This window comes from Glycine soja, chromosome 14 (assembly GCF_004193775.1).
Source record: "Glycine soja cultivar W05 chromosome 14, ASM419377v2, whole genome shotgun sequence".
Taxonomy (NCBI): domain Eukaryota; kingdom Viridiplantae; phylum Streptophyta; class Magnoliopsida; order Fabales; family Fabaceae; genus Glycine; species Glycine soja.
In genome coordinates this window covers 3,910,017-3,922,220 of record NC_041015.1, presented here as the reverse complement: position 1 = coordinate 3,922,220, position 12,204 = coordinate 3,910,017, and the positions used below count along the sequence as shown (strand labels likewise).

The 12,204-nt window shown below is 30.1% G+C and overlaps 2 protein-coding genes across 2 annotated transcripts; both read right to left on the bottom strand.

Moving 5' to 3' along the window:
- Positions 1–4,333: 4,333 nt before the first annotated feature.
- Positions 4,334–6,200, bottom strand: LOC114384777 (1-aminocyclopropane-1-carboxylate oxidase-like). The gene is made up of 4 exons (XM_028344564.1): positions 5,794–6,200; positions 5,431–5,648; positions 4,877–5,210; positions 4,334–4,781 (listed from the first exon to the last, which is right to left on the bottom strand). The coding sequence occupies exons 1-4, from the start codon at positions 5,896–5,898 to the stop codon at positions 4,515–4,517; spliced, it is 924 nt and encodes a 307-aa protein (XP_028200365.1). The 5' UTR covers positions 5,899–6,200; the 3' UTR covers positions 4,334–4,514.
- Positions 6,201–8,887: 2,687 nt separating this feature from the next.
- On the bottom strand, positions 8,888–10,421 carry LOC114384779 (1-aminocyclopropane-1-carboxylate oxidase-like). The gene is made up of 4 exons (XM_028344565.1): positions 10,251–10,421; positions 9,879–10,096; positions 9,453–9,786; positions 8,888–9,357 (listed from the first exon to the last, which is right to left on the bottom strand). The coding sequence occupies exons 1-4, from the start codon at positions 10,353–10,355 to the stop codon at positions 9,091–9,093; spliced, it is 924 nt and encodes a 307-aa protein (XP_028200366.1). The 5' UTR covers positions 10,356–10,421; the 3' UTR covers positions 8,888–9,090.
- Positions 10,422–12,204: the final 1,783 nt, after the last annotated feature.

Genomic DNA, 12,204 nt, shown 5'->3' with positions numbered 1-12,204 from the left:
ACAAGATATATCACTATCTGTCTGTACTAGTTGTCTTTTTCCTTTCCTTTCCTTTAACCACTTGGCCAATAGGAGACACCAAACAAAGATAAGCTGTGGCGTCTAACTGATAGGACATTTCAGTTCTCCATTTTTCAAGTAAGTTTTTAAGACAAATGGGAAGACGTTGATTTTGGTCAGCAGAATTATATCATATACTCCTATTCCTACTCATCAGGGTCCCTTTGGTCTTCATCATCATACTTTTTTCTTGGCACAAAAATTTTGAACCAAGTCTCTTAGGACATGTTAGGAGAAGAAGATAATAAAGAGAAAAGAAAAGAATTTTTAATAAGATAAAATTAACATATATAAATTAATTTGTAAAAATTCTCTTAAAAGATGAGAAATTAGTTTACACATAAACTACTGAATTTGTAGAGAAATTTATTTATTTTTCTTTTAGAAGTATTTTTTAATAAACTTATCAAACAAACTATACTCGTCATAAGTTCAACATGTAAAAATAAGCTCTTAAGTTCAACATGTAAATTGAATATTATATTGTCTTTTAACCATCGGGAACTAGAGGCTAAAATTCTGGAAATTTTATTACTATATTAGTTGAATGGTCATTATCGTTAATTGACTAATAATGTGATGGTACTTATTATTGACGTGATACTTTGATATTAACATGATAATACACATGACACTAATAGGGATCGTTGAAATGGCATTATTGTGCCGATCTACAGTTCGGAAAAAATGTACAGAATTTTAAACACTGAAAGATAAAATGTGTGAAAATATTTAAAGTTAAGAAATTAAATCTGTGAAAATTATAAACGTTTAAAATAATAAATGTTCAGAATAGAATTAAAATCCATACTCTTTTCCTATTCCTCTATCACTTCAGATAATAAGTCACTTGACTTTTTTTAGTTCTAAATAAAAATTATTTTATGAATACTATAGCCGTATTTGTTAATTGCAGATTTGGTCCCAAAGTAATAACTATTGTGAGAATTTAATTTTTCCTATTAGAATTTTATTATTTTAATTAAAAATATAACTTATTTAAAAAAATCAGTTATAAAAATAATTTATAATAATATATACTTATAACAAAAATTAAAATTATAATGATGTCCCACTTAAAATAATTTTTTTTAAAGCACAAACCCTATATTTATTGTATGAAAAAAAATTAAAATTTAAGACGATAAATTTATTTAATAAAGATTTTTATTTTAATTAAACAAGTTTATGTATTATACAATTTTATTTATTAAATTTTATAATTATAAAACTTATATAATTAAATAAATTATAACAATCAATGCTCAAGTAAACTATGGAGTAAACTGTAACATAGGTGACATAATTTAAAATTATGCTGGTCAATCTTACTCTTTTTTTGGTTTACAAAAGAAATTAAAAATAAAGAAAAGTGAAAGAAAAGAAAAAGACAGGAAATAAAAAAAATAGAAAATGAGGTGATTTTTTTATTGTTTGTTATAAGAGAAAATCAAAAGAAATTAAGATAAAATGAATTTTCTTTTCCTTTGTTAGATTGTATAAAAAATGAGAAGAAAGAAAAATATAAATTTATAAAAAGACATGCATACCCTTAAATAAAATTATTTACAAACAAAGTTAAAAAATGAATTAACAAATTTTGAATATATTAATATATTTTTATAAACTTAAATAAAAAAATTAGAAAAAAGATTAAATAATTATAAAATTAAGCATCGCAACCCTTCGAACACCATCAGGATGCTCATAGTAAATTAGCAAACATTGCAAGTGATGAAATAATGAGAAAAGAAAAAAAACGAAGAAGGAAAAAAACGTGAAGAAAAGAATGAGCAAATGAGGAAGGAGAAGAACATACAAAAGAGGGGGGGGGGGGGGGGGGGGGGGGAAATAATTGCAAAGTAAAAATAAGAGAAGGAAAAAAAATACCTCAAACAGATAAATAAAAACACCTCTAACATAAAAACAACAACAATAAATAACAAAAAGAATATAAAAAAGATTTAATAATTAGATTGAGAATCTTTTTATCTTTTCATATATAAATTTGAGTTTTTTTTTCGGGTGAAAATAAATTTTAAAATAGGGCCCACATCACCCAATTTTGCTCTCATTTTCATCAGAAATAAATGAAAGAAAATAAAGAGAATTTAATCTTATCTTTCTCCCTTTTTTTTTTCTTTGATTATTGGGTCCAATCAGACGAAGCCTCTAGTGTTGGTTTTGTTCTACGCATTTCGAGAATGAGTGGCACCTCTTCATGTCTTGTCCCAAAGCTCAAGAGCAAGTTTTGGCAACATGCTGGCCTCTAGAACTCTATAGAAGCTATAATAAACTCCTCGGATATGGTTTCCAGCATCTTATGTTCCACCTTCTCCATACTCTTCCTCTGCAACAAAAAAACAGGCTAGTTGTAACTCTTTGGAGCATTTGGAAAGCTAGAAACCAGAAAGTTTGGGAGAACTCTAAAACTCAACTAACTACTGCAATTCATCTCTTCATGCAATATCTAGCAAAACCAAATGAAATGGCAAAAACCAGAGCAAGGATACACGAAATGCAATCTGGACACAAAAGCGTTTTGGCATTGGCATGTGCCTACGAGACACACCAATTGTCTCTTCATAAAAGCTCGAACATGCTATTTCAATGGGCTACTGAAACCTGCAGAAATTGAAGTGTTTGGTCTCTACAAAACCCTCCAATTGATTACTGAAGTGCATCTCCAAAATATTGTTTTTGAGACTAACTGCAAATTGATTACTCACATCATCACAACTGTTGCAACTGGACTCAACCCTTATCATTGGATACCATCAAACTGTAGGCAATTGTTATCTCCTATTCCAAACTCTAGGGTGAGTTATGCTAGGAGATGAGTCAATCTTGTTGCTTATAACCTTAGAAGAACATCAAGGTTCAATGCTAATGATATGCATTCCATTTTGTATTTCTCAAATGTTATGAATGATAATGATATGATTTTCCTTTTGTCAAAATAACAATTCATTGTGACATTGCTTATTACATTGAAGATAGATTCCTCAATACAATTTTTTTTAAGAGTATAACTTATTTATCATAGTCCACTTTGAATAATAAAAGATAATGGTATATTTTATATATTAATTTTTTTATATAATTTATATATTATTTTTGTATAATTTATTAAATATAAACTATTTTTTACAATAATACTTTTCATACAATAAATATGGCCATTTGATTGTGCTAAAAAATATTTATTTAATAAAAAATAAGTGGTTAGAGGGACGGGTATTTTAATTTCAATTTTTTATAAGAACGTATTATTTTAAATACTTTTTATGATTGATTTTTTAACAGTTATATTATTTTTAATTTTAACTAAATAATAAAAATTATATTAGATAAAAAATAAATTCCCCAATGGTTATACTTTGGAGACGAATAGAATAGATACAACATTTTTATTTATGAATTAAATTAAACATGTCAAATACAGTAATTTAGTGATTATGATAATATTTTCTGTGTTATTATAATTGTCATTTTAGATTATTTTACATGAATTAAGAAAAAATAATTAATAAATAAAAGAGCATAATAATTTTATAAAATTAATTATATATAATCATTAATTTATTTGTAATTTTTGTTTTTCATTATTAATATTACAAGAAATATAAGTAAAAAAAAATTAATAATACATTAACAAAAAATTAAAATGATAATTATTTTAAGATAATTTTTTTCTTTTATACAATAATTATAATGAAACAGGAAAAGTAATAAAATATGAAAATTAATCTCACCACTAACAATTTTATCATTTATTAACTTTTGTACAATTTGCCTCTTCAATTTCAAAATTTTGTGCAATTTGCCTCTAATTGCATTTATTTATTTTGTTGAACTGAAAGGGCAAAGCCCCAGGAAATAAACTAAGACACAATCAAAAGCTTGTACCATTACCCCGTGGCTGTAACCCGAAATTGGCTAGACTATCAGCATGTCATTCTCATGCCAGTGCTAGATAAAACTATCGCGTCAGGAGTCAATGTTATATTACTGTGACGAATTTTGCAAAATTGTTAAAGTAACGAGGAAAAGTGTGTAATTAAACTAAAAAATTATATCAACCAGAATAGCGTCATGTTCTAGTTATACAGTGGCATATTAATTATTGAAATAAAACGAATTGAAAGATTTTATTAACGAAGAAGTCTCATTTTGACAAGAACTGTCTAGAGAATCCTTAACATTTAATTTCCTTACAAAAAAAAAAAATGGAAATATGCTCGATTTAGACCCAAAGAAGATAGTAGAGAAAGAACAGCAGAAAAAAGGCATATTATTTGAATAATTTTGGCTATTTCCTTTACCGAAATACAAGTAATCAAATCACCCGCTGTAACAAGAAATTGCATATTAAATAAACAAGCTTAATTGATATTTCTTTCAAATTTTATCAGTTAATAAAGTTTCTTCATGCAACTGCAATAGGAAGTAATCTAAAATGAGCCAATGGCCTTCATGGCTTCGAATCTGGGCTCCTTAGGCTGGAACTTGAGTGTAGCATAGAGCTTCATGTAATCCTCAAATACAAATTTTGGATACACTTGTTCTGTATCCTCTGCCTTTTGCTCCAACAATGCTGGTGCAGGGTAGATAAGAGCATCACTGGCAGGGTTGTAGAATGAGGCTACGGACATTCTGGTCCCATTCGTTTGGGCAATCACACGATGCTCCACACTCTTGTATCTCCCATTGGTAATGACCTATGATATTAGACCAAAATGTTGAACGACAATTACTATAAGTACTGTGTTATGCTTTAGGGACATAACAATTATTGAAAGAAAAAGGTACATACCTCAATTTGGTCACCAAGGTTAACAACAATGGAATGGCGCATTGGAGGCACATCCACCCATTGGCCATTTTTGAGAAGCTGAAGGCCACTGACCTTGTCATCTTGCAAGAGAAGGATAATCCCACCCGCATCCGTATGTGCACGAAGACCCTTCACCAACTCTGGCTTTGGGCATGCAGGGTAGTTTGCTACCTTTGTCCCAAAATTTGGACCTCTTGATCCATAAAATGCATTTTTCAAGTACCCTTTTTCTAATCCAAGATTTTCACATAACAGGTCTAGCAACTCCTCTGCTAGTTTCTCCAATTTCTGTGCAAATTCCTTCATTGCATCCCTGCATCATTAACTCACAGTTCAGACCATGTCATGTGTAGATATGCATCACATTATCAAATTTGTCACACAAATCACACAGTTAATTAATGCAGCATTGTTTTGTTACTGTTGGAGTATTGGTAATGAAAACATAATTATATAATATATATGCCAATATGCCATCAACAATATTTCATTATTCATGTAAATGTATTTCTTAGTTTTTAATTTGTTTTTACCTATACTCTTGGCTGAGATCTGGGATTTCGGAGATGTTGGAGGTTGGGAGATGGCGCAAGAAGAACGTGCTTTCCCAATCCATGTCCTTCACTTCAGCTTCTAACCCTTTGCTTGACACTGCCTCCTTGAACCTCTTCTCCATGCATTTCCTATAATGCTCTTTTGTTAACCTTTCCACAGTATCCAATAGTTCAAGGGGTATTCCATGATTCACCAACTACAATTCGGGATATATAGCAACATAATTAATATAGTTCAAATGAACAACATGAAGAAAATTTTGGGATGTACACTTGCAAATGAACTGATATATATATATATATATAATATAACAAAGCCTTTTGATCAGGTTCGTGGGGTACCTCAAAAAATCCCCAGTTCTGGCAAGCATCTTCAATCTGGTTAAGGGTAGCCTTCCTCTCCTCACCGTTGAGATTCTCCAAGTTGATCACGGGAAAGTTCTCCATCTCTCACTTTTTTTTCTTCTGAGAAATGTTAATGTGTTTTGTTGATGCATATTGGGATGCTAGGTGTGTGCCATTTATAGGAATGCAAAAGAGTGTGTAGTGAGGACAAGTGAAATTCTCCCATGTGATTCATGATGAATCATGAGATGCATGCTTACTTACTTTGTTAAGCCAATCTATGCCACGAGATCATTTTGCATCCTTGAATTCTATATTCTGGTACCGTTTGACTCATCTGGAGGCGAAACCAACCTTCCTTGCATCTTCCCTTAAATTGTACTAAGGCATTTAAGCATGTGGTTTCTTAGAAGGTGGCATAAGCAAATGAAGTTCTAAGGTTTTAACAGCATTTATGTTATTAATGAACGATTTAAAAAACCGTGTGAACTGCTTATTCAAACATCTAACAGTACTTGTGTAACAATAGATTTGCCATCCGATTATTTTATTTGGTACACTCAAAATCTACCTCCATCTAAAATTGATTACAACATAGCCTACAAGACTTTTTCACTAAGGTAGTTTTTGGAAATTATTTATTCAAATAGTATGAGAACAATTTATAGGAATTGTTTTCTGACGTGTGTTTGCCTTGTAGCGGAAAAAATTACTGAGTGATGCCTTCAAGTAGTAGTTATTTTTAACTTTTTACATGGATCTTACATATAAATGTAAAAAAAAAAAAAAAAACTTACACCATCATAGGACAATCCAGGATAAAAAAAGAATCTTTTCAGTTAATTATTTTTTGTCTTCACCTACTTTGGTAAAAAAAAAAAAAAGTCCAAGTTAGAAGTCTCAATAAAAAAAGAAAAATTTCATAATTCACCAAAAGAAAATCACATTGTTTTAGGCTTAGGTTCTAAGATGTAATTGAACATTAACAATGTAATTGGACCCCATTAGTTGAAAATTATCACTGGACAATTTCTTTGCTGAAAAACAGCTATTGATACAAATTTTAAAAGGAAACAAAGATATATCTCTGCCTAAACTAGTTGTCTTTCTCTTTTGGATCCTTTCACCACTTGACTAATAATACTAATAGGAGCCACCAAAATAAAGATAAATTAAATAAGGTATTAAGCTGTGGCGTCTAACTGATAGGATAATTCTTAAATAAGTTTTTAAGACCCCATCTGGGAAAACTTTTAGTCAGAATATATATCCTGTCCATCGGGGTCTCTTCAGTCTTCATCTTTATCTTTATCATAGTTTTTTCTCAGCACAAAAAAATTGAATTAAGACTCTTTAAGTCCAAATATAAATCGAATATTGTCTTTTAACTATGGGGAACTGGAGGCTATCACGGGCATACGTACTTTGTACGTTATTTTTGTCACGTGTGGAAACAAACCATAGGAATGTTAGAAAAGGAAGTGAAAGCAGAATATGTGGACCAAAATAGTCTCAGGTTCTTGTTATACAGTGCCATCTAAGTGGCGCTCCAGTCAGTTTATTTTTTAATTTTTTAAAGAGAAATTAAGTTAAATATATTTGCTGAAAAATCTTAAAAGTTAGTAACTTAATTTCTATTAAGGAAAGAAAAAAATATTTTTTAAAATAAAAAATCGTTTTCTCTTTTTTCTTTTATTTTTTCTCTACTTTGTTTAAGACATTTCTTTTAAATTAAAAAGATGAAAATTGTCTGCAAATTCTACTTTAGTTTTAAACTTATTATTTATAATTTTAATTCGAAAGTAACTTTTAATTCAAAAAAAAAAACACTAGACATGTCAGGTTCATGCCATTGCTGGTGGCTGCTCTTGACACTTGTCAAAGTTAGATTTCTTCTTTCTTTCAAATGGGCATCATGCAGTGAAATTTGGTAAAATCTCAATAAATAAAATTATACGCAAATTGTAAATGTGTGAGTCTAAATAATTTTTTTTTATAATTTTATGGAATAACATTTAAAACTTAATATATCGTATATCTAAACATATGACTAAGAATGAATCATGATAATAAAAAATATTTTTATCGATCCAATGATATGGTCTTGAGTTATTCATATATCATAAGGTGAGAATGAATACTATATGTTAAAAGAAACTTTTTAATCAACAATTTTTTTATCTTAACATAAAAATTTATTAGTTCATGCCAATTTGAGGGAGATTCTTGCCATAAAAACTCGTCATTTCTATTTTTTCTTTCAAATAAATAATGAAAAATTGATATTTGTATCTGATTTTATTTCAATTTCCTTCCTCTCTATTTTTATAAAAATTAGAAATAAACAACGGGTAGATAAGTAACCTTCAACTTTTTTGTAAAATGTATAGAAACAAAAAGGAAAAAACTTATTTTTTATGAATTTGTTGGTTTTATTTTTCATTGGGGAAGAATGTCCGCAATACTGAAAAACACTTTGATTTTAAATGGTGTTTATTAAGATGTTCTGATCCTCCTCCGTGAGAGAAATGGACATCATTTAAGTGATTTGGCAAATGACTGAAATCATCCGTCTCACAATGTCTTATTTCCTGCTCGTCCAATTAAAACTCTCCATCTCAATTAAAACCCTTCAATATAATAATGTTGATGTTATTCATCCTCAACTTTTTTAAAAATAAATGGGTGAATGGAGACTTTGATTCTCGAGAGTGTAATTGATTGCCACTTTAAGTTTTTATGAAAGTATTAATTTTTTTTTAAAAAAAAAACTTAAAAGTATTATTTGTCTGTCATTCTATTCCTATCATTAAAAGACTTGCATTAAAATACATGATATACTATCTATTTACGTGCCAGTTAACGGTACACAAAGATAATTCAGCGTGTGTATAATAGCTGATGGTGTATGCGTAAAAGTCCATTCAGATATCAAAATAACAATAATCCAACTCTCACTTGTCATCCATGAGTAACTAATAATGTAAAAAGAAAAATAGTCATGAAGACCCCAAACCATTGAAAAAATTTCCCCCAAAAAGGAAATAATAAAAATTATTGGAAATATTAAGAGGTCAAGATAGGAGAGAAAGAACAGTAAAATTGCATATTATTTGAATAATTTGGTTATTTTCCTTTATCAAAATACAAGCAAATCAAATCAACCACTGTAAACAACAAATTGTATCAATAAATAAACATTTCCAAGCTTAATTTCTATTTCTTAATTCTTTTCATATTTTCTAAATTAATAAAATTTCTTCTTGCAATTGAGCAGTCGTAATTGGAAGTAATCTAAAATGAGCCAACAGCCTTCATGGCTTCAAATCTGGGCTCCTTAGGCTGGAACTTGAGTGTAGCATAGAGCTTCATGTAATCCTCAAATACAAATTTTGGATACACTTGTTCTGTATCCTCTGCCTTTTGCTCCAACAATGCTGGTGCAGGGTAGATAAGAGCGTCACTGGCAGGGTTGTAGAATGAGGCTACGGACATTCTGGTCCCATTCGTTTGGGCAATCACACGATGCTCCACACTCTTGTATCTCCCATTGGTGATGACCTATGATATTAGACCAAAATGTTGAACGACAATTACTATAAGTACTGTGTTATGCTTTAGGGACATAACCATTATTGAAAGAAAAAGGTACATACCTCAATTTGGTCACCAAGGTTAACAACAATGGAATGGCGCATTGGAGGCACATCCACCCATTGGCCATTTTTGAGAAGCTGAAGGCCACTGACCTTGTCATCTTGCAAGAGAAGGATAATCCCACCCGCATCCGTATGTGCACGAAGACCCTTCACCAACTCTGGCTTTGGGCATGCAGGGTAGTTTGCTACCTTTGTCCCAAAATTTGGACCCCTTGATCCATAAAATGCATTCTTCAAGTACCCTTTCTCTAATCCAAGATTTTCACATAACAGGTCTAGCAACTCCTCTGCTAGTTTCTCTAATTTCTGTGCAAATTCCTTCATTGCATCCCTGCATCATTAACTCATCTAGTTTAGACCATGTCATGTGTAGACAATGCTATGTATCAATCACGTTATCATATGGTTTTCAATTTCTCATACCGGTACTCTTGGCTGAGATCAGGGATTTCTGAGATGTTGGAGGTTGGGAGATGGCGCAAAAAGAAGGTGCTCTCCCAATCCATGTCCTTTACTTCATCTTCTAACCCTTTGCTTGACACTGCCTCCTTGAACCTCTTCTCCATGCATTTCCTATAATGCTCTTTTGTTAACCTTTCCACCGTATCCAAAAGTTCAAGGGGTATTCCATGATTCACCAACTACAATCAGGAAAGTAGCATAGTTAACATAGTTTTAACTTTTAATGAACAAGATTAAGAAAACTTTAAGTTGCAGATGTATAGATATATATACTGTATTAATTTGAGTATGAGTATGACAGCTTTTGTAAGCAAGTTTGTGGTTGTGGGGTACCTCAAAAAATCCCCAGTTCTGGCAAGCATCTTCAATTTGGTCCAAGATAGCCTTCCTCTCCTCACCATTGATATTCTCCAAGTTGATCACAGGGAAGTTCTCCATCTCTCAAGCTTTTTCTTTCTCTTTTTCCCTCCGAGTAACTATCTTAGTTTGTTTATCGGTGCAGATCAGGAAACAATGTGTGTGCTATTTATAGAAGTTTTAAGTGTACATTACAGTTGATAAATAGTAAGTATTACAAATCGTGTTTGACTAGTTTTAAGGCATATGAAGAATCATGAATAGTCGTGATCATGAATTTTGCGTCATTGAATTGTCTTCTTTGACGTGGCCATCGAAGCCTTTCTCCTTGTTAGAGTTTCTTCATGTGGTTTCATAGAAGGTGGAAAACTTTACCAGCTTCTACCATGTAGAGGTGTAGAAACTACCAACCACTGACTTGTAACTTTTCATTGTTTCAGTAAGAGAAAAATTCTATGGTAATTAAGCAGGGAATTGCGGAAATGATTGGCCTAATATAAGTTTGAATTTTCTTCTTCGCTCATCTCCTTTACTATTGCATACTTCCGATTAAATAAGAATTATTTGGTTAGGGCTGACATCATTAATTTGTTAAATATTGAAAATATATATATTTGTTAAAAAAATCAGTAGATTTTGGTAAAAGAAAAAAAAAAAAACATGTACCGTTCACGGTATAAAAATCTCACTTAAGACAAGTAGAATGAAAAACCTTTTATAAGTTAATCCACCCATTAAGTAGATTAAATTAACTAATTTTCATAAATTAGTGAATCATGACTTATAAGTAAGAGGGAATGGAACAAAATTTCAGGAGAAGCGTGGGGTTTCCCTAACTGAAAAAACGAGTTGCAATCACATCAGTATCCATTCTCAGTTGTTCACCATTTAATTAGAAGTCATTATGATGATATCGCAACTTTTGATTAATTCCTCAACTACTATCGGCTCATAGAATTTTTCATTTACTTCCTTTTCTTATGTCGACAATTTTTTTCTTTATCGCATCCTCGCCATTGTTGTCCATTAAATATTTAGAAGTTATAAGATGTTATATTTAGGATTTTTAGATATTATAAAATATAAGAATAAAAAGACATAATCTTAATGAAATCTAAAATTTAGGATTTCAAGGTACTTAAGTAAAGAGTTATTTCAAAATAAATTATGTAAATATATATCTTTGCTTTAGAACACGAGAATGATAAATGGAGGTTGGAATATATATCGAAGGTTTTTAATAAAAGAGGAATTATAAAATAAATCATTAAATACAAATCATAAAAATAGAATCTTACTAATTTTAAGGAGAAGTACCTAATCTCATGAACTTAGAATTATTTTTAATCTAATTGTTATATTCATTTTATTTTTGTTATCAAGCTCGTCTGATCTTAACTAACTACAAAAATTCAAACCATGCATGTAACATGGATTATCTTTGGTCCAATAGTCCACACGAAATGTTACCAACAAAGATTATTGCAAGGTGTGAAAAACTTATTGCTATAATTAACAAGTAACAATTGACCTAACAAGTTATTGCATATTTTTGTTTGGTACACCGTTCACACGAAATTTTACTTTATTTTTTTTACCAGAGAAATTTTCCTTCATTTTTTTTACTAGTAAAATTTTACTTATCCTATGTAAATTACATTATAATCGATAGACTGAAACCATAGTAAAAGTTAAGTATGTTTAATAAGTTTGTTAACCTGTATATTTTACAGTAAATTTTGGTTTTCATCTCTATAAACTTTTTTATTGGTTTTAATCTTTATAAATTTTCAAAGTTTAAAAATTAATTTCTTTGATATTATATGTGTTTAAATATCATATATTAAATGTCAATTCAAAATAATAGTTGGTGTGATATATTTAAATACATATTTATGTTATTATTATGGTGATAAATTTTAGGATAAAA